This window comes from Microtus ochrogaster, chromosome 2 (assembly GCF_000317375.1).
Source record: "Microtus ochrogaster isolate Prairie Vole_2 chromosome 2, MicOch1.0, whole genome shotgun sequence".
Classification (NCBI taxonomy): domain Eukaryota; kingdom Metazoa; phylum Chordata; class Mammalia; order Rodentia; family Cricetidae; genus Microtus; species Microtus ochrogaster.
This window is the reverse complement of record NC_022010.1, coordinates 32,776,958-32,798,596: the sequence shown is the minus strand read 5'-3', so window position 1 is coordinate 32,798,596 and position 21,639 is coordinate 32,776,958. Positions and strand designations below refer to the sequence as shown.

General features: G+C 40.2%; 2 protein-coding genes and 5 non-coding genes across 8 annotated transcripts in view; 1 reads left to right on the top strand and 6 right to left on the bottom strand.

Moving 5' to 3' along the window:
* Rfc4 (replication factor C subunit 4) overlaps positions 1 to 14,124 on the top strand; it is a 17,388-nt gene extending 3,264 nt beyond the window's left edge. The window contains exons 3-11 of the mRNA XM_005344752.1: positions 1,799 to 1,877; positions 7,252 to 7,331; positions 10,439 to 10,558; positions 12,518 to 12,661; positions 12,878 to 12,998; positions 13,403 to 13,528; positions 13,624 to 13,704; positions 13,772 to 13,888; positions 13,971 to 14,124. Of these exons, the coding sequence (XP_005344809.1) occupies positions 1,799 to 1,877; positions 7,252 to 7,331; positions 10,439 to 10,558; positions 12,518 to 12,661; positions 12,878 to 12,998; positions 13,403 to 13,528; positions 13,624 to 13,704; positions 13,772 to 13,888; positions 13,971 to 14,066 (964 nt within the window). The 3' untranslated portion in view covers positions 14,067 to 14,124. The remainder of the gene's footprint in view (positions 1 to 1,798; positions 1,878 to 7,251; positions 7,332 to 10,438; positions 10,559 to 12,517; positions 12,662 to 12,877; positions 12,999 to 13,402; positions 13,529 to 13,623; positions 13,705 to 13,771; positions 13,889 to 13,970) is intronic.
* Positions 14,121 to 20,742, bottom strand: Eif4a2 (eukaryotic translation initiation factor 4A2). 2 transcript variants are annotated; one of them, XM_005344754.3, is made up of 11 exons: positions 20,575 to 20,742; positions 19,762 to 19,807; positions 19,547 to 19,679; positions 19,140 to 19,279; positions 18,239 to 18,407; positions 18,043 to 18,152; positions 17,665 to 17,808; positions 16,787 to 16,924; positions 16,465 to 16,554; positions 16,162 to 16,241; positions 14,121 to 14,899 (listed from the first exon to the last, which is right to left on the bottom strand). In XM_005344754.3, the coding sequence occupies exons 1-11, from the start codon at positions 20,601 to 20,603 to the stop codon at positions 14,755 to 14,757; spliced, it is 1,224 nt and encodes a 407-aa protein (XP_005344811.1). In that variant the 5' UTR covers positions 20,604 to 20,742; the 3' UTR covers positions 14,121 to 14,754. The 2 variants fall into 2 exon arrangements, with proteins under 2 accessions (XP_005344811.1, XP_005344810.1); XM_005344753.3 differs by having other exon boundaries at positions 19,762 to 19,810; positions 20,575 to 20,688.
* Positions 16,304 to 16,443, bottom strand: LOC113458272. Its single transcript, XR_003378667.1, has one exon. It is a non-coding gene; the product is annotated as a small nucleolar RNA SNORA4 (small nucleolar RNA).
* LOC113458260 lies at positions 16,613 to 16,744 on the bottom strand. The gene has a single exon (XR_003378660.1). It is a non-coding gene; the product is annotated as a small nucleolar RNA SNORA63 (small nucleolar RNA).
* LOC113458287 lies at positions 17,449 to 17,626 on the bottom strand. The gene has a single exon (XR_003378681.1). It is a non-coding gene; the product is annotated as a small nucleolar RNA SNORA81 (small nucleolar RNA).
* LOC113458263 lies at positions 17,876 to 18,000 on the bottom strand. Its single transcript, XR_003378661.1, has one exon. It is a non-coding gene; the product is annotated as a small nucleolar RNA SNORA63 (small nucleolar RNA).
* Positions 19,377 to 19,443, bottom strand: LOC113458290. The gene has a single exon (XR_003378682.1). It is a non-coding gene; the product is annotated as a small nucleolar RNA SNORD2 (small nucleolar RNA).
* Positions 20,743 to 21,639: the final 897 nt, after the last annotated feature.

The following is a 21,639-nucleotide window of genomic DNA, read 5'->3' as shown; positions in this document are numbered from 1 at the left end:
TGGAGAGATGGCTCAGAGGTTAAAAGAACTGACTGCTGTTCCAGAGGTCCTGCGTTCAATTCCCAGCAACCACATGATCGCTCATACCCATCTATAATGAGATCTGGTGCCTAGAACACTATATATATAATAAATTTAAAAAAATATGTGAGGAAGGGAGAAATCTAGATTTTCAGCTTCCCCAATCAGTCTGGATACGTTCTTGCATGACATCAGACTGTATGCTGCTTCTCCTTTGGAGAGGCTTTACATCACCATATAGCTGCTGTTCATCGTTTTCATTGATATCTGTCTAATCCTTGCAGGTATTTGGATGAAAGTTTGACTTACAGCACACAATGATTCTTGCCCAGTATTAACCTGATTAATTATAAAAGTGTGAGTCAGAGAATTTTGGGGCCAGTGAAAAGGCTCAGTGGGAAAGACCCTTGGCTGTGTAAACCTGACAACATAAGTGTGATCCCTGAACACTGCAGTGGAAGGAGAGAAGTGACTCCTGAAAGTGTACACACACACACACACACACACACACACAGACACAACACTAAAAAGTTTTGAATTGTGTTTATTTTAGTTTACATGTGTGAGTGTTTGGCCTGCATGTATGCCTGTGTACCATGTGCCCATAGAGGCCAGAAAAGGGTATCAGAGCCCATAGGACTATAGTTCTAGATGGTTGTGAGCTACCATGTTGGCACTGGGAATTGAACCCGGGCCCTGTGGAAGAGCAACAGTTGCTCTTAAGCAGAGACATCTCTGTAGCCCCCATAACTTCCTTAAAATAAAAGGATGTTTTGTTAGTTTATTAAGCAGAAACTTGAGTTGTAGAACCTGGGAGAACAACTTTGTCATAGTAATTTCTGACTAATGGCTGGAGGTGGTGCTCACACCTTTAGTCACAGCACTGGAAAGGCAGAAGCAGGCGGATCTCTGTGGTCCAGGTAGCAAGTTCTAAGCTAGCCAGAGCTACATAGTGAGACTTTGTCTCAAAGTATAAAAATTACTAATAAATTGCTTACAATAAAAGTTATTATCTGGGTGTGGTGGTGCACACCTTTAATCCAAGCACTCAGGTGGCAAAGGCAGGCAGATTTCTGAGGTCAAGGCTACCCTGATCTACAGAATGAGTTTCAGGACAGCCAGAACTAACCAGATAAAAACCGTCTCAAACAAAACAAAAAAGGTCTTCTTTATTTTGGCGTAGTTAGTTGTTAGAAAAAATAGTACTAACCATATAATGTATTAGTAGAGACAGAAAGTGTTTGTGTGTTTGTGTTTGTGTGTTTGTTCGGTCTTTTGTTTTATTGTTTTGCCGGGTGTTCAGGTTTTTCTTTTTTTTTTTTTTTTTTTTTTTTTTTCTTTTTTTTTTTTTTCTTTTTTTTTTTTTTTTTTTTTCTCTTTTTTTTTTTTCTTTCTTCCTTCCTTCCTTCCTTTTATTTTTTTTTTTAAAGACAGGATCTTACTATGTAGCCCTGACTGTCCTGGAATACACTATGTAGACCAAGTTGGCTTCAAACTCAGAGATCCTTGCTAGGATTAAAGAGGTGGGCCTCCATACCCAGTTCACTGTAAATTAAATTCCTCTGCTTAATAATTTATGCGTGCAGTATAGGTAGAAACAAAAATCATTTCATTCCACTAGTGTGTGTTTGCTTATGGTAAATACAAATGAAGACTGCCTACTTTCAATTTTATAACTGAGAAGCTATCATTGATTGGTATTTTAGCAGAAGGAACACTTGAAACTTCTGTGGCTACCATATATGCTAAAATAACCTCCCTTCCCTCCATCCTTCAGTCGTCCAAAGTGTGTGGATGAAGTTGCTTTCCAGGAAGAAGTGGTTGCGGTACTTAAAAAGTCTTTAGAAGGAGCTGATGTAAGTAGATGGTGTTTGATGGCATTGGGAAGTTAGCATTTATTCACCTCTTCCTTTATTTTAACCTTTTATCCATAAATATAACCTTCAATATATGCTATAAGTCTTTGATGCTACAATTATCATCTTCTGTGTGGCATTCTTATGTGGTGTTCAAGATCACTGAATACAGCCTGGTGGTGGTAGTGCATGCTTTTAATCCCAGCACTTGGGAGGCAGAGGCAGGTGGATCTCTGAGTTTCAGGCCAGCCTGGCATAGAATGAGTTCCAGGAAAGCCAGAGCTACAAGAGAAGCTCTATCTGGAAAAACAACAACAAAGTACGGTGAGTAAGATACATTGGGACCCTTTCTCCATGAGCTTATATTTTAGAGAGGAAAGAGAATAAACAAGTAAATCAAGTTAGATATAAGCATGTTACAAGTAATTATAAATACTTGTTACAGAAAAGAGCTGATTTTAAAATAGATATAGTTGGCTGGGTGTCGTGGCATGTGCCTTTAATTCTAACACTTCAGAAGATTAGGCTGCTCTGTTGTACATAGTAAATTCCAGAACAGTCACAGTGAGACCCTGTCTGAAACATGTGTATGTGTAGGTACATATTTTTTTTAACCTAGTTTTATTAAAAAATAGAGCATTTAATTCTTAGAACACTGCATTTCCTGCCATGTATAGGACAAAATATCCTTGATAACTTGTTTTTAAATTATTATAGTCAACATAAGCCCATTTGAAGAGTTAGCAGGTTTGTTTGGTTTAGTTTTTTTGTTTTTTGGTTTTTTTTTTTTTTTGGTTTAGTTTTTGAGACTGGGTTTTAGGTACTCTAAACTAGCCTTGAATTCCCAGTGTAGCTGAAGATAATCTCTTATTTTAGAACCTCCTGGTTCTACTTCCCAAACTATGTCATTGCAGGTGTATACTAGGACACCTAGCTGAGTAAGCAGTTTTTAAGTTATATATGAAGAGGTGTCCCCATGTCTTATGAGCTCAGTACAGAAAGGGAATCAGAGGTGAGCATAGGACGTAGTTTTTGCTTTATTCTTAAGTTCTGTCTCCTAAACCTGACTGCCTTTAGAGACTTGGTTTGCCCTTCCGTTATTCATTTCTGAAGTTACGGCACAGGTTAAGGAGTGTCACTTTTCCAGAGTGATTGGAACCAAAATATGTTTTGGATTTTTGATTGTGTTTGTCTTGTTTTGTTTTTTATTAGATTTTGGAATGTTTGTGGGTTAGGCAACTTTGCATCTTTTAAACAAAATATCTGATATAAACAACTTAAAAGGGAAGTTTGTTTTGGCTTACAGTTCAGAAGTTTTATTACGTTTTGCACTACAGGCTGATGACAAAGCCTTAGCATATGGGCCTTTTGGAAACACTTAAAACCTAAGCATTAACACTTACATAAATTCAAATTAAATGTATTTGAGATGAGACCCACAAGTCAACACAGAATTCATTAATGTTTCATGCCCATGCCCTGAATTTTATACAGTGGCATTTTGTGAATTGAGGTTTTCATACAATCAAAAACAAAGCTGTAACTATCTTACCCACCCATGTAGGCAGTTGTGGATTGGTATCACATCATTGCTGACTTTTTTTTCCACTTCTTTTGTTTATTTGCCTTTTTCTGACAGTTTCTCTTTGTAGCTCTGACTGTCCTGGAACAATAAGTTACTGTTTTCTGCATTCACATATCAGTGAATTAGTACTATTAGTGGTACATCAAACGTTCCCTTGTAGTACGATGAAAAAAAATGTCTTCAGAGGAACCATGAACTTGTGGCAGCACATTAATGTTTAAAATAGTTTGGATTTGGGATTTCCAATGAGGTATTCTCAGCCTGTATTATACTACACAATGAGAAAAACACCTAGTTAAAATTTTAAAATCCTTTCCAGTATTCATTTTGATTTGATCCAAATACCATATGTCTTTTAATGCTATAATAGTATACAATGTTAATTGGCTACTAACAGATTACAAAGTAATTATTAACATTTCTAGACAAATGTAAGACTGTCACCTAATATAACATTGGTTAACCTCTTTTTTTAGCTGGGCCTGCAAATGCAGGTATACTCTTAGCTACTCAGGGATTGAGGCCCGAAGACTGTAAACTCAAGGCCAGTCAGGCCAAGTTAGCCAATCCTGCCTCAAAATATAAAGTCAAAAAAAAGGGTGGGGATGTTTACTGGTATTTAAAAATAGCATGTACAGGGGTCTTATGTTTGATCTCCAGTGCTACAGAAAAGGAGGTCTTATTTAATATTTTACACTTCATTTCTGAAGAAATTAATAAAGTGATTTTTGTTTTACTTTAAAGAGTTTCTTGCCGGGTGGTGGTGGCGCACGCCTTTAATCCCAGCACTTGGGAGGCAGAGACAGGCGGATCTCTGTGCTGTGAGTTCGAGACCAGCCTGGTCTACAAGAGCTAGTTCCAGGACAGGCTCCAAAACCACAGAGAAACCCTGTCTCGAAAAACCGAAAAAAAAAAAAAGAAAGAAAGAAAGAAAGAAAATAAGTCCTTTCTTTCAAATATTTTAAAATTGAACTACAATAGTTTTTTTTTTCTGAGATCAGTTTATATAGTATAAAAATTAATACTATTAAGAGAAGGTAGCCAGGCAGTGGCGATACATGCCTTAATCCTAGCACTTGGGAGTCAAACAGATCTCTAAGTTTGAGACTAACCTGGTCTGCAGAGTGAGTTCCAGGACAGCCAGGACTAACACAGAGAAACCCTGTCTGGAAAAACAAAAAAGAGAGAAAGGGTAATGGGGGTAAAAAATGATACACACACACAATTATTTAATGTATAACTAATAAATGTTAACTAAAGACATTTTAAAATAATTTTACTCAACTGTGCAATGGTGGTACACGCCTTTAATCCCAGCACTCAGGGAGGCAGAGGCAGGAGGATCTCAAGAGTTCAAGACCAGCCTGGGCTACAGAGTGAGTTCCAGGACAGCTGGAGATACACAGAGAAACCCTGTCTCAAAAAACCAAAATAGTAAGTTTACTCTTGGCTTAAAGAACTGAGGTGTGTTATAGTTACCTTGATTAATCATTACAAATAGAGCCATATACATATCAAAGTAATTATCACCTTAAAAAATATGAACCTGAGAGGGTATGCTAATTCATTTGCACATTGCAGTGATACCATCCCTGACACAAACAGCTTAGGATTTAGACTGTCTCACAGCGCAGGGAAGGCATGGGACTTTTGTTGGCTGGTCATGCTGCATTTATGACCAAGAAGCATAGAGATGTACGCTAGTCTTGACTCCCTGACTCCTTTTGATGCTCTGAGGCTTATTTCCTCAGTGAATCTAGAACATGTTACGTTTACAATCAGTCCTACATCCCAAGTCTCTTGTCAACTTGACATCCAAACATACGACTTTTTTTGTTTGTTTTGGTCTTTTGGTTTTTCGAGTCAGGATTTCTCTGTAGCTTTAGAGCCTGTCCAGGAACTCACTTTATAGAACAGGCTGGCCTCAAACTAACAGGGATCCACTTGTCTCTTCCTCCCGAGTGCTGGGATTAAAGAAATGTGCCACCACCATGAAATGGCTCCAAACATACAACTTTTAAGCTATGCTGTTCTGACCCTCATCCCCATAGGCTGATGGCTGGCTCATAATACAAAATGTATTCAACACAGTTTCAAAAATTCTCTGTCTTAAAGAGCAGAGACTTCTGAGACTCCCTCTGTAAGCTGTGAGTCCCTTACAATCCAAGCCAAGTCACATAATTTTAATATACAATTGCAAAGTGAACATCCCTATCCCAAAAGGGAGGAAGTGAACATAGCAAGGAAAGAATAGATCAAAGCATATCTTAAACCAGCTGGACAGACAAACATGAGGTTCTAGAACAAAGGACTTAGGTAGCCTCATCCCTCCAGCTTGGCCACCTCCAGTACACATGATTTCTATCTTGGACCAGCCCCTCAGTAGACATCCCACTGTCTTATGTCTCCCACATCCCGGGGTCTCCACTGCAACTTCTGCCTCACTTTCACAGTCGCCTCAGCAGCCTTTCTAAACTTTGGCATAAGCACTATGACTTTATTCTTAAATTGTTCATATCTGTAAAACTAGTACCATGTAGGTGATGATACTAAGTTCTGCTTCCAGTTCAACATGTAGCTTGGTCTGTCTGAACTACTGTTTCATAGACCTGTGTGGCTTCTGGGCTGACCCTAGAATATTCCTAGAGATATTCCTCAAGGACATACCCAAGGGTTTGTGAACCCAGGATCTGTTAATATTAATCATCATATAGGATATTTTGATTTTTTTTTTTTTGAAAAATAGGGTCTCATAGCTTTATCTAAACTATGTGTTGTTAATGTGGTAGTCTTTTTTTAAAATAATTTTATTTGCATTGGTATTTTGCCTACATGTATGACTGTAAGGGTGTCAGATCTTGGAGTTAATGACAGTTGTTAGCTGCCATATGGTTGTTGGGAATTGAACCTGGGTCCTGTGGAAGAGCAGTCAGTGCTGTTAACTGCTGAACCATCTCTCCAGCCCCAATTTTTTTCTTTCTCTTTTTTCTATTTTAGGGTAGGATTTCTCTGTGTAGCCTTGGCTGTCCTGGAACTCACTCTATGGACTAGGCTGGCCTCAAACTCAAGAGATCTCCTGGATTCTGCCTCCTGAGTATTAGGATTAAAGGCATGCACCACTATACCCAGCAGTAAAAGTTTTTCACCTTTTTAAGTGAGCTATCTAGTGAGGTTGGTGGGTATTTTATAATTAAATTCAACTGTTAAACAATTAATAAATGCAGATTTTTAAAAGTACAGCAAATATAGAATCCAACTTGCAGTGCATAGCCTTGACATGGCAAGCAGAATGGTGTCAGAGTCCAGATTGAGAATTACATACATTCAGAGGAGAAAGTTCTTTCTTACTGCAAGTCATTATAAGTGCTTGAGGTTTTGTTGCTGTTTTCTGAGTGGAGTAGGAAGCCGATGAAGGCTTTTAAGTGGCACTCAGGGCAGTACCTGGGTGTTTGGGTAAAGCATGAATGAACAAGAGGTGCAACATCTGGTAAAAGTCAAACTACTACCTACTTATCTTCAGAATTCTACCTGAGTTAGAGCTTAATGCATTATCAAGGTATAGTAGACTGGAATTCTAAGTGGAGGCAGGAGGGTCAGGAGTTCAAGGTCATCTATAATTACATAGCAAGGTCAAAGGCATATTTGAACTTTAAACACTGCGACAGCATTTATATTAAATGTAGTCCATCAGGAAAGTCATCACACCATTTCACAGACTGTTGGGTTTTGTCGGTTTCATCTATTTGTGACAGAATATAATCTACAAAAATTAAAATTTAATTTTTGCAGCTTCCTAATCTCTTATTCTATGGGCCACCCGGAACTGGCAAAACATCCACAATTTTGGCAGCAGCTAGAGAACTCTTTGGGTAAGTTGACATTGCTTGATGTCTTAGTCACTTTTCTATTGATGTTAAGAGACACCATGACCAAGATGACAAATATAAAAGAAAGCATTGAATTGGGGTTTGCGTACCGGTTTTCAGAGGTTTAGTCCATTATGGTCATGGTAGGGAGCGTGGTGGCTCACAGAAGGAGCTGGGAACTACATCCTGATCTACAGGCGGTGACAGAGAGAGCCTAGGTCTGGCATGGGCTTTTGAATCCTCAGAGCCCCTAATGGCACACATGCTCCAACAAGGCCACAAATTCTTTTCTAATAGTGCCATGTTTTGATGACTATGCTTTCAAATAAATGAGGCTTTGGGGGTCATTCATATCCAAACCACCACAGCTGGTCAATTTCTTTTTAAAGACCTTACACCAGGGACTAAAGAGATGGCTTAAGTGTTTGGAGAACTTTCTGATCTTCCCATAGAACCAGAGTTTGGTTCCTAGCACCCACATCTGGTGAGTCACAAATGCCTGTTAACTCCAGCTACAGGGGATCAGACACCTTTTTGTTTTCAGGTATCCAAACACACATGGCATTTACTCACATAGAAACATGCTAAGTAAAAATCTTAAGTAAAAAAGAAATGGTTTTGAGAGATGACTCAGTGGTTAAGACTATTCACTAAGAATTGAAGAGATGACTTCGGTTTTTCTGATCTTCAGAGAACCTAAGTTCCCCTCCCAGCACCCATGCTGACTAACCATGCTTTAACTCTGGCTCATCCTATACCTGTTTCCTCCATGGGCACCTGCACTCTGGACACACACACAAAGCACATATAATTAAAAATATTTTTAAAAGACTTAAGGATCATTCCCTGACGTCTCCAGACAGCTGTGGGTGGTGGGGCAGCACATCTTTAATCCCAACACTTGGGAGGAGAACAGCCTGGTCTACAGAGTGAGTTCCAGTACAGATAGACAACCAGGACTACATAGAAAAGCCCCATCTTGGGGGGGAGGGGGATATGTTCTTTTTTTTTTTTTTTTTTGGTTTTTCGAGACAGGGTTTCTCTGTGGCTTTGGAGCCTGTCCTGGAACTAGCTCTTGTAGACCAGGCTGGTCTCGAACTCACAGAGATCCGCCTGCCTCTGCCTCCCTAGTGCTGGGATTAAAGGCGTGCGCCACCATCGCCCGGCGGGGGATATGTTCTTAGTCACTCATTGTGCATACTTGTAACACTTAAGAGGCTAAGACAGGGGGCTCATGAGTCAAGGCTACATGACAAGAACAGTTTCCAAAATAATGTTTATAATTGTCTTAAAGAATGTACTTGTAAATGCCATACTTAGTTGTACATGTGACTTTTCAAAGTACATGCACTGAGTTCTCTAAATGTTTATGCCTTAGAATATTTAGGATCTCATACTAATTTGGAAAAATGAAGAATAACCTAAACCACTTGGCTTAGAGAGATGGTTTAGCTTTATCAAAGGTAGCAAAGAACCAGAGTTCAGATCAGGTAGCTTATATCAGCTCTAAGGGATCTAATACACCCTCTAGCCTCTGGGCACAGACACACACACATGCACTAGACATGATAGAACACTCCTATAATCCCAGTGAAATAATCTCAAATTTGAGGCCAGTTTGGGCTTCACAGCAAAACCCTGTTTCCAAAAAGATAAAGTATATGTGCACATTTTGTCTGTGGTTTTCTAGGGGATAATTTTATTTTATTTCTCAGATCTCTATAGTAGCATATACTACTTGAAATAAAAAATGTTTCTATACCAGTTAGGAGTGGTGGTGCACGCCTTTGATCTAGCACTCAGGAGGCAGAGGGATCTTTGTGAGTTCAAGGCCAGCCTGTCTAGGATAGCCAGAGATAAAACAGAGAAATCCTGCCTCCAAAAACAACAGTGACAACAAAAGGTTTATATGCCAGGTGTGATGGTACATGCCTATAAATCCTATACTGAAAAGTGGAACTAGAACTGAAAGCTGAGCCACCCTGAGTTACATAGCTCTAATGTAGCCTGGCTATGAGCATCCATCTCTTATGGACAGGAAAGCTTATTTTGCAGCGGTATCAATGACTGCAGTCTCAGTCAGTGAGAGACCCTGAAGGCTTCTGTAAGAGCCTCTCTCCCAGTGCTCACTCCAGCAGTCTAGACAGGAAGACACTGAAGACGGTTCTTCACAGTTGATGGCTTCTAGTGGGGGAGGGCTCACTCATTTTTATCATGTTCCAGTGAGTGTATGAACAGCACAAATTGTACCTGGTGTATTTTTCTCTTTGTGGGGGTTGTGGGGGGACCTGGAAAGACTGGGAAGCAAGTGCAATAGGGGTACATTGTGTGAAATTTCCAAATAATCAATAGAAATGTTATGTTGGGGAAAACATCTTTTAAAACGTTCATATTTAGGGGCTGGAGAGAGATGGCTCAGAGGTTAAGAGCACTCACTGGCTGCTCTTCCAGAGAACCTGAGTTCAATTCCCAGTAACCACATGGGGCTCACAGCTATCTGTAATGAGATCTGGTGCTTTCTTCTGGCCTGCAGGCATATGTGCAAGCAGAATACTGTATACATAATAAAATCTTTAACAAAAAATTAAGTTTTATTTAGGCTTGAGGTAATTGCCCTGAGTCTGACACTCATTCATGTTTTAATCCAGAAATTTACCTTTTAGCAAGTTATTTTATGGGAATAATTCAATGTGCTAAATTATAACATTTAAAACCCAATAGATATCTAACAATGGAATGAATGTTACTGGTTTTAGTAGAAAGTGGATGCTTATTACACAAAACTGAGAAATTAAATTTTTATTTATTTATTTATTTATTTGAAGGCATGGTCTCACTGTATGTAGACGAGGCTGGCCTTAAACTCAAGAGATCCCCAGATCTGATTGCCTCTGCCTCCCAAGTGCTGAGATTAAAGTTGGCCACCATGCCTGGGCTCTAGGTTTTAGCCAAAATGTTAGATGCATAGCTCCACGAAAGACCATGTGTGTAATTGTGCCACCTTTTGGTTTTGCTCACCAGGTGTGTTCTAAACTCCTGAGTTAAAACCGCATCAGCACCTGGGTTACTTAGTGCTGTTATGTTTCATAATGCTTTTCATTTTGAAATAGGCCTGAACTCTTTCGACAAAGGGTTCTTGAGCTAAATGCATCTGATGAACGTGGAATACAAGTAGTCCGTGAGAAAGTGAAGAATTTTGCTCAGTTAACTGTGTCAGGAAGTCGTTCGGAGTAAGTAACTTGCCTCCCCTCTCCGTAATACAGCTCCTTCTATTTGCTTTAAATGTAGATAGACTGTGGTTTAAATTTGGCCTCCAGTGTGGCATTTGGGTGAGATAATTGGAAGTTATGAAACTAAATCCCCTCGTGTCTCTATAAGAAAATGGTAGACCCTGTTTAGCACAATTATTCAATAGTTTTGACCAAAAAAAAAAGAAATCCTCAACAGATAAACTGTCACAACCGTTCAGTCTCAGATATCATGTTATAACAACACAGACTAGCCTAAAATCAGTCTGAGTTCACAGTGGAAAGTGCTTACACCTAGAGTGAACGGAGAGTGAGAAGTAGACGAATAGGCAGCAACTTAGGTTCCCTGCTCTTGATGCAGCCAGGCCCTGCAAGGTCCTATGCTATTGCATCTGGTTCTCCCTCAGCGTGTGGTCTTGCTATGAGAGCCTACACTCTACTAATTCTGCAGCTGTTCTGTCTCTCCTCCCTGGGGTGGGTAGCAGGGGCATGCCTCCTCCCTCCCTCTGTTGTTACATGAAAGGCATTGGTGTCAGTCACTAACAGCCTGGCAACATGAAGGCTAAAAAGCCTTAGAATGCTTCTAGTAGTTTCCTGAATATCATAAAACTATCCTGGGCCAACTAAATGAACAGTAAAAGCCAAAAAAAAATTCATCTTCATTAAATAAAAATGCTATAGAAAATAAAAATGAAGCGAAATCAATGTACAGAAAATAACCCACAAAACTGAAATAAATGTTTACAAGTCATATCTAGAAAAGGACTTATATCCAGAATATATAAAGAATTCAATTAAAAATACAACTACAAAATGGGCAAAGATCATAGACATTTCTCAACCAATACCATGGCTGAAATTAAAAAAAAAAAAAAAAGACAGCAAACAACCAGCACTTGTTAAGGAGGAACACTGTAAATCTCACCTATTGATGGCTGGATTATAAAGTAGTACAGTGTCTTAGAAAATAGTTTGTCAGCTCCTCTAACGATTAAGTAGAATTGCGCTTGAGTGAGATAGCCAACAGTGAAGGACCAGCTCCTGAGTCCAATCCTGGAATCCATGCGATGAAGAAGACTGATTGTTATCGGAATTAACCAGACAAATCGCTCCACCAAGTAAGAACGGCCATGCACCAAAGGGCGATGGTGGCGCACGCCTTTAATCCCAGCACTCGGGAGGCAGAGGCAGGTGGATCTCTGTGAGTTCGAGACCAGCCTGGTCTACAAGAAGTTAAGTATTGACACCCACTACTATATGGTTAAGTGAAAAAACCGAGCTATAGATCATACCTTCATACAGGCAGTAGACGAGTAGAGCTGGGGTCTTGACAACAACTGCTTTTTCAGGGAAAAGTCTAAAGTTAGATTTGTTGACAGCTTTACTACTGTCTATACTGTCAGTTCCCTGTGGTTAACTATGGTCTGAAAACAACTAATGGAGAACTTCAGAAATAGTTGGTTTAAATTGCACACCATTCTGAGTAGCTTAGAGACAGTGTCATTTTGACCAGTCTGGGACATAAGTTTGTCTGGGATGCCCACTCTGAACTGTTGCTGGAGTATGAAAGGAGGTTAAAATTACCCTATAGCACAAAGAACAGTAATATTTGTTGAATTTCATTTATCTGTTTCATTTTATAAACAATATAGGTTGAGATGATTCAGAGGGAAAAAAGTATTTACCATGCAAGCCTGAAAACCTGAGTTCATTCTCCAGAACCCTTGTTAAGGTGGAAAGAACCCACTCCAGTTACCCTATTTTCTTACAGGAGTGCTATGGGAAGCATGCACCTACCCATACACATTATACACACACCCTAATAAGCTGAGTTATTTACAAGTTATAGGTTACCACATACTAAGATACAAGTGGGTGAACTGTGTATTATATCTCAGCAAAGATACTTATCTGTTTTTAACTCCTGTGTTTCTGATTTAGTGGGAAGCCATGTCCTCCCTTTAAGATTATAATTCTGGATGAAGCAGATTCTATGACCTCAGCTGCTCAAGCAGCTTTAAGACGTACCATGGAAAAAGAGTCTAAAACAACCAGATTCTGCCTCATCTGTAACTATGTCAGTCGGTATGTATACGCCCTGAAGCGACATGCTAAGCCCCCTTTTTAAAGCTAACATCCGTATGCCAGCTTGACCAGGTGACCTGTCTATACATTCATACATGTGTAATAGTTGGATCAAAATAACTGATTCATCTTTCACTTTGGATTTGTAGTGACAACATTCCTTATTCTATGTTAATTTGAAATGCACCATCATGGTTGGTTTTCAATCTTTTCCAGAATAATTGAACCCCTCACTTCTAGATGTTCAAAGTTCCGCTTCAAGCCTCTGTCAGATAAAATTCAGCAGGAACGATTACTGGATATTGCTGAGAAGGAAAATGTCAAAATCAGCAATGAGGTAAATACTAATTATGATTATATATTAATTCCTTTTATGAATGTACATCTTAAAGAGGTCCTGAAAATTATAATTGAGCACAATTGAAACTCATGATTCCACATATACTTTTTCCTGAGACGGTTTCTGTGTACTCTATAGAAACCTCTGCTTCCCCCAGTGCTGGGATTAAAGGCATGCCCTACCACTTTTTAAATGGCCTCTTCACATGATTCCTTTCTAAAGCAAAGGTCTGCCTTTGCACAGATGCTATCTCAACCCACCTGCAAGACTGAGAAATCCTGTCTAAAAACTGACTAGACTCCAAACAGGATTCTCTCCAGCATTATGGGAATTTAGTTGTCTTTGTGTGGTAAACACCTGGTAAGCCATCTGGCCAGACCAATTTTCCTAACTCTTTTTAGGGAATAGCGTATCTTGTTAAAATATCAGAAGGAGATCTACGGAAAGCCATTACATTTCTTCAAAGTGCTACTCGACTAACAGGCGGGAAGGAAGTCATGGAAGATATCATCACAGACATTGCTGGCGTGAGCACTATTTACCTTGGCAACTCCTGGCTCTTTATTATTCCAGTACTCAATTCGGAGACCTTGCCCTGACTTTTAAATGTCTATTCTTTCAGGTAATACCAGCTACAACCATTAGTGGAGTATTCACCGCATGTCACAGTGGCTCTTTTGACAAACTAGAAGCTGTGGTAAAGGTAATTATTAGTTAAAAGAACTGCTTTGAAAATATTATTTGATGATAAAATAAACTTTCTGTTGCAGGACCTAATTGATGAAGGACATGCAGCTATTCAGCTTGTTAATCAACTTCATGATGCAGTTGTAGAAGATGAAGAGCTTTCTGATAAACAGAAGTCCATTATCACAGAAAAACTTGCTGTAAGTATTGAGGCTGTGCAGAACTGTATGTCTCTCTGCCCCCTGGGTGCCTGACTTAAAACTTTGCTTATTCCCTTTGCAGGAAGTGGATAAATGTCTGGCAGATGGTGCAGATGAACACCTGCAGTTGATGAGCCTCTGTGCAACTGTGATGCAGCAACTAACTCAGAACTGTTGAAGACCAACTTGTATGATGATCTTTTTAGCTAATAAATAAACGACAAAAACCCTATAAAGTGAATATACAATTTATTTAACATTTAAACTTCATTAAGACATGTGCAATATGGCAATTTTACTGTGGGTTTAACCCTACCTAGGATGATTGCTTGCTGAGGCTTAGCAACAGGGTCCAGTTCACGCTTAGCACTAATTAAATACTTTATTGAATAAATACAATACCAAACAAAATGCATTCAAATGTTTTCTAAAAAAAAAATCACTTTTAAAGGCCTTTCTAATCAGGCTAATGACAAATACAATAAAGGCAGATATGCTAGTTTAACATAATTGGCTGATTTTATACAGCACTTATATCTTTTAGTCCACAAGTATATTATTAAATGATAGAGAACATCTAATACAACCATTTCTACATAACTAGTAAATGAATTTCTAAGAAAAAAAGATTTTACAGACCCCATCTTTTTATACCCACCCCAACAGTCTAACTCTAAAGAGGATAAAGCCAATGCCTTTCCTCACAAGAGCTCAGGACTAAAGTCGCTTTGCTATCAGAATCTGTATTTGTGATCCGTTATGAGCATTGAGACAAGATTCAAATATTCTCAAAGAAGCACAATGCACGTTGTGATCGCCTATTCAGCAACAGCGAGCACTGCATTCAAACTATCTCATCCCAGGAATTAAATAAGGTCAGCCACATTCATGGGCATTTCCTCCACTGTAGTATTGTAGAAAGTCTCAATGTCACGAAGAATCCTCTTGTCTTCTTCAGTAACAAAGTTTATAGCCACACCTTTCCTCCCAAATCGACCCCCTCTGCCAATTCTGTGTAAGAAAAAAGAAACCAGCAGTCAGGATGTTGCTTTAGTATTACTTCATACTACTGAATATGACGATCCACTTGTTAACCATCAGCTGCTGTTTACTTATGGTTATAGTTCGTGCTTCTAAGTGGAGCACTAGCGGCTAAAAACCAATATATCCAGAGGTGGGAGGAACCATCTTCCTCTGCAGTTAGTGCCAAAAGATTTCAAGGCTTGTCTGGCTGCAAAATGAGATAGGCGCCTTGAGCATTATAATAAAAGCAGATGACAGTATTGTGTTTGGGGTGAATTAAAGCCCATACCAAAGTGGGCCAGCCAGGAGCAGATGTCAGCCTGGGACAGATGTAAACACCAGGGATAAAAGAGAACAGTTATAAACTCCATTTCGACGCACTTCTGGAACTGTAAACTGTAAATACAAATGCTGCAAGGTTAACTATTTCCTAAAACTTACTTTTTTCCAGTGGGAAAACAAATATTTGGTATGGTAACCCAAACTTATCACTGCTTTTTGCTCAGCTTTTCACACGTTATACTCAAGATTACTCAAACGGGTTACCTCCAAAGCTCTACCTTCCTACCAAGTACCAGACAGTACAGACCACCTAAAGCTCCCTATCATAAATGCTAACATAACAAAATGCCTTGGGCTGGAACAACTTAAAATATCAAATAATCATGACAAAAGAAAATCAAATATAAATACCGACTCGCTCTTTATTCAAACAGTGTGCTGTTTCGCTTATGATTCCACGTCCTAAATTACGTCAACGCCGTTTCTGAGCGCCATCTCGTCATCAACTGCCGCTATCGACTCCTGTATTTTTTAAAAAGTCTTTTTTTACATCATATAACAAAGTACAATTCAATTTATTTAGGGATAAAAGCCACTATAACTAAACCAGGGAATCACTCAAAATGCTACCAGCAACACCAAGAAAATCCCAACTATATAGAATCAATCACCAAGAAAGAAGCACATGAACAAGAAAAATCACTAGTAAGGCTCAGACATAAGCTAAGACCAAAAAAAACTAAAGCAACCTAATCTGCATGTATGTACACAACCTTGGCCACATTTACAAGTTTTCCCACTTTGTTCTGATCAATATTCCCAAATCCAATTTTACTTAGACCTTGGTAAATTATGCCTATTTACTGGAATCTATTCCCTGAATTGCCATTACCTTGTGTATAAAACATTGTAGGAAAAAGTTCGAAATTCCTTCTCCAATACAAGTGGAGAAGATGCTTTCTCCTCACCTGTGAATATAGTTTTCACGATTGGTAGGTAGATCATAGTTTATAACCAAGGACACTTGTTGCACATCAATCCCACGAGCCTGAAATAGAAACAACGCTTTTCAATACCCTAAAATTCAACAAACTAGACATTCCTATGATTATTGTAGGCCACAAGATAGTAATGAACCATACTAAATGGTATAGTCCACTGTGGAGTGTGGTCTAACTTATTCTGCCAAATAGCTTAAGTTGGTTAAGGTTATTTAAAATACCTTCCCCACAAATCTAGCTTTTTGGTACTTTAAAAGGGGGCACACTTACCAACAAGTCAGTAGTGATCAGAACACGACTTGACCCTGATCGGAACTCCCTCATGATGACATCTCTTTCCTTCTGGTCCATGTCACCATGCTGCAAATGTTAACAACCTTTTAATCAAGTATCTCTAGTAAGGTACACATTTAATTTCATGTATGAGACCAAGCGTCCCTGGCTGCTACTGAGTGTATAGCAGACAGGTATAGTTAAGAAACAATATTGTTTTGAGCAGGGGGAACGACAACATAGCACTCAACAGCCATATTGTAGTTAAATCCTGCTTAATGAATGTAATTTGATTAGCATTACTAAATCCAACTCTTACCAGAGCAGAAACGGTGAAGTCCCTGGCATGCATTTTCTCTGTGAGCCAGTCCACCTTGCGCCTTGTATTGAGAAAAATAACCGCTTGTGTGATGGTCAATGTCTCATACAAGTCACAAAGAGTGTCCAACTTCCACTCCTAATGTAGGTTAAACAAAGTTATGTCAATTAAATTTTCCATTTTAAGAAGACTGTTATGTTTAACAGTGGTATTCAACTTTCTTAAGGCTGTGATTCTGTAAGACAGCTCATGTTGAGCTTACCCAACGGTATTGTTGCTACTTTATTTTGCTGTTTTTCTTTTAAGAAAATGAATGCAGCTTAAAAGATACAATGCTCCTTGAAATTTATTTCTAAAACAAAGAACCAAAATTGAAGTGTTGTCAAAAATGGAAGCGCAAATCAAGTAAAAAATAAAAAAAAACAGCTACTTTATAGAAGCTGTTCTTCAGTTTAATAATCATTAAATAAAATACCAATTTACATTAGTTTTCTCTTCCTGTCCAAAAATTCCACTCTCAAAAAAAAACAGTAACAAAAAAGTGCATACAGAACCCAGCAATTCCCTATTTTGCTGCTCTTATGAATCATAATTTATATGTATGGTATGTAGAATTTTGATGTAATCTTACACAAACATGTTAAAAACTGCTGTTTCTAAAGACTTATTGCACCAAATCTTAAGACAAAGGACACTGGACATTAAGAAAGAGGTCCACCCCTGTCTTTGGGATCCAGTGCAGTTACTTTTCTTCTTGTGTGTACTCTGCTAGCATCATTACAAAAACTAAGATACAATCCTAGTTTCTGCAATTTTAGCACAGTGCTTATACAAGAAGGTAAGGAAAAACTTTTATACTCAACAATGAGACAAATTACCTCTCTTTCAACATTAATATAAAACTGTTTGATTCCTTCAAGGGTCAATTCTTCCTTCTTCACCAGAATTCGAATTGGATCTCTCATGAATTTTTTGGTCACTTCTAAAACATCAGTTGGCATTGTGGCAGAAAGCAACACAACCTGTAAGAGAAAGCGGTTGTTTTACCTGTGTATTTGTTGAACTTTCAGTTAATAATACAGTAAAGAAATGTTTGAAACCAAGCGTCTCTGCCTGACTATGGTAGAGCTAAGCAGAGATAGTAAAGTATCAAATACTTTCAGCAGGGGGAACGACAATAGAACACTTCAGTTATATTGTAACTTTACCTGCATGAAACCAAACCCAAACCAATAGGAGTACAAAATAAACCTTACCTGAATGCTTGTATTTAATTTTTGGAAAATCTCATAGATTTGATCCTTAAACCCTCGGCTCAACATTTCATCTGCTTCATCCAAAACAAACATTTTGATCCATTTTGGAGCTGTTAATCAAAAAAGTCATACTGTATTTCAAAGTTCCCTTAGCCATTTTTAGTAATAAAAAAAAAAAACATAAGACAATACTTACAAAGGTATCTTCTGTTTAGCATATCAAACACTCTCCCTGGTGTACCAACAACAATATGAGGGGCTTCAGCCTGCAACTTCTGCATTTCATTTCGGACATTTGTTCCTCCAATGCAGGCATGACAAGTTGCTCCCATATAATCCCCAAGAGCCAAAATTACCTTTTGGATCTAAAAGCCAAAAAGCTTAATTATCATTCTATGAAAACATAAGTTTTAAGACTTAAGCTCCAAGGCATAATTGCACTATTTTTTTCTGCCAATAGCCTTTATGCATGCATAGCACAAAACTTACAATTCCAAGCTTACAATTCTCTTTACTTATTGTTCCCTCCTCTTGTTAAAACTGTGGATCCTGTTGCCTCAAACACCAACTGGGGACTAAGGAATAAAATTTGCACTTTCTCCACTATGTAGGGTACAGAGTGAAATATATTCTGTAAGGGCAAATGTTGGCCATTTTTCTCCCAGTGTACTGTGCCTTATAACCTTGGCCTGGATAAAACTTCCAGCTTTATTAGCATTACTTCAAAGCCAATATAGCAGTGCTTTGAAACAGGGCATGCAACAGATGCATCACAAACTACTGAGACAGTCAAATGTTTAACATGTCACTGCAGTTTTCATGTTGCACAACTGGATTCCAAGTTTTCAAATGGGTACAGATACAATCTCCACCCTTTGAGTAAACCTATAGGTTCAACTGTTGAGGTACAACCCTACAGACCTACAATACCCAGTTCCTACTTAGCTTTTAACAAAAAACTTCCTGCATGCACGTATAATTAAAATGGGGGCTGACATTACTAGGACGATTCATACGTTTTAATTTTAAATTCTTCAGTTGTGAAACCTGAAACCTATGCAACACGCAAGCAGTTTTTTGAACTACACTATCAATACCTGTTGAGCCAGTTCTCTGGTGGGGGCCAATACTAGTGCTTGGGTCTCCTTGAACTCAATCTCCAACTGTTGCAGGATGGAAATAGCAAATGTGGCTGTCTTGCCAGTACCTGACTGAGCTTGAGCAATCACATCATACCCTAAAAAAAGTAGGATACACATTTACCGATCCCACATCAAATCGTCATGTCTACTATACACCATGTATTCCAGTTGGAACATAAATTATGCCCAAGTAAGTGATCAGCAAGAGAATCTCTTCATTTCAGGTCAGTCCCGAAAGATGATTGCCATCATTTCACTTTAAGGAATACAGACAGGTGCTAGTAGTTATTTCCCCCAAAAGTTACTTTCCCATTTATGGTCCATATATATGCAGCAACTTTTAGTGTGTCAGTGAGTTTTACCTTTAATACAAGGAATTATAGCTCTCTGCTGAATAGCTGAAGGCTTCTCAAAACCATAAGCATAGATGCCTCGAAGAAGCGACTCCTTTAAGTTCATATCATCAAAGTTATCAACGATTTCATTCCAGTTGCTCTGTAAGTTAATGATTAAACTATGAGTAAGATGTAAAAAGTTTACCGTCTCAAACCTTTAGCATCCAACACAGATTTCTTACCTCGATGACACCATCGGGGTCCATTCCCTCTGGGCCGCCATGTTCTCTGCTGACAAGAACACTGCAGTTAGAAACCTTCCAAGCCACGAACAGACCACTAGACGGAATGCCCTTTCCACCCTGTGCCTCAGTACCCTCCACGCATGCGTACGCTGAAAATGCCCAAGCAAGGTGACACTGCGGGTAAGCACCATTCTCTTTCCCCACTGGCTGGGAATGTTAGTAAAATGTGTAACAAGCCCCTGCACTGACTGCCCTAAGACTAGGCCCTCCCGTTTGGGAAAAGCAGCTCTCGCGAGTGCTGCGCGCGCCGAGCTCCGCCCCTAACTCTGCGCAAGCCGGCGTGATTGACGCCGTGAAGGCCCAGCCAGGACCATACCAACGGCTCGCCGGCACCCCGTTTACGGCCCGGTGTCATCGTCCTCTACCCGTCCAATCTCCCACCTTGACAGAACCCTTGGAACCCCCGGCTCGCGCCACCGGCCGCAAATAAAGCCGGGACACGGCCACCCTGTCCTCCGCTGACTGCGCCACGGCTCCGCTTGCCATGTCCCGCATGGGGAGGGGCAGCGGCCAACATGTCACAATGTCTCCTAAGAAAAGGCATCCGTAACACGCCGTTCTCCCACCCGTCCTGTCTCCCCACCATCTGGAACCCTACCACGATGGAAGCTTCTCGAAGGACACAAGGGGACTGTGTGTGTCCCTAAGAAAAAGCCCGCATGGCTGCAGTGTGGCCGCCAGCCACCCACGTCAACTGCGGGTGCTAGTGACCTTCACTACCGGCCACCGACCGCCCCGGGAGCACCGTACCTGTTGTAATCCGCGGAGCCACCAGACATGATCCGAAAACCCACTCAGCGCCCGACTAAAAAGACAGCCGCGCGGCGCCGCCCGTTTTTTATAGGCTCGCGGCCGGAACCCGTTTTCTCGCGGAGGAATTTCCTTAGCTGTCTTCAGAAGCCGCAAAAATTGTCCTCCTCGGGTTTCTTCCCGCAGTTGAAGTCCTAGGGGAGTCGATGACAAAATCCACATTTCATTATTACTTGGTATTACAGCGTTCCCGGAGATCCATGAATCAGGAGCGGGGCTGGGACTCTTTGCGATCGGCGGAAGAATATTGCAGCAGTGCGACCGCGCGCCGCGCTCCTCGGCCGCCCTGCTCCTACGGGGTTTCCGCGGCCCTGCCGCAGAGACCGGCGGAGCTGGGGACGCCCCGGGCGGAAGCCGGTGGCGCTGTTCGCTGGCGGGCGGCGTCTCCAGGACGCAGCTCCGGGCTGCCTGCGCGTCAGCGTGCCGCTGGACCGGGACGCCACGTTCCGCGCCGGAGCGGATGCCGGTTACTCCGCCCGTGCTCACTGCCGTTTAATGGGTCGGTAAAGGGCTACCTGGCATTCCGCCCAGCCTTTTCCTAGCCACCCAGATCTGCTCCGGAAAATATCGGCCGCCCAGCACGTCCTAGGAAATCCAGTTCGCAGTTAGACCTGTAATGTCATTTAACTGATGTCCGTTGGGTGGCGGTTCTATTTTCAGGTCCTTCTGGTTGCCTTTAGCTTCAGTTAAAAAAAAAATAATAATAATGGTAATAATTTAAACCTAACAGATGTGAGAAACGTTTGATGAAATCACCAACTTTTGCAAAGGACCTGTCATTCTTTGTACCGAAACGTAGGGTGCTTCCGGCAGGTTCAGCCCTAGCACTTAGAAAGTTAATTCCCTCCCTACTGGTAAAACAAAAAAAAAAACCGATTTTAATCGCCTAATGTCGCTTTACGAAAATGGAGAGCAATGCAGTTCTTTTTGCCCGTAATAAACTTGCGTGGCTCCTTAAGCCAAGAGGTTTCCAGCTCCCACCCCTTGCTAAAAAAATATTGGAAG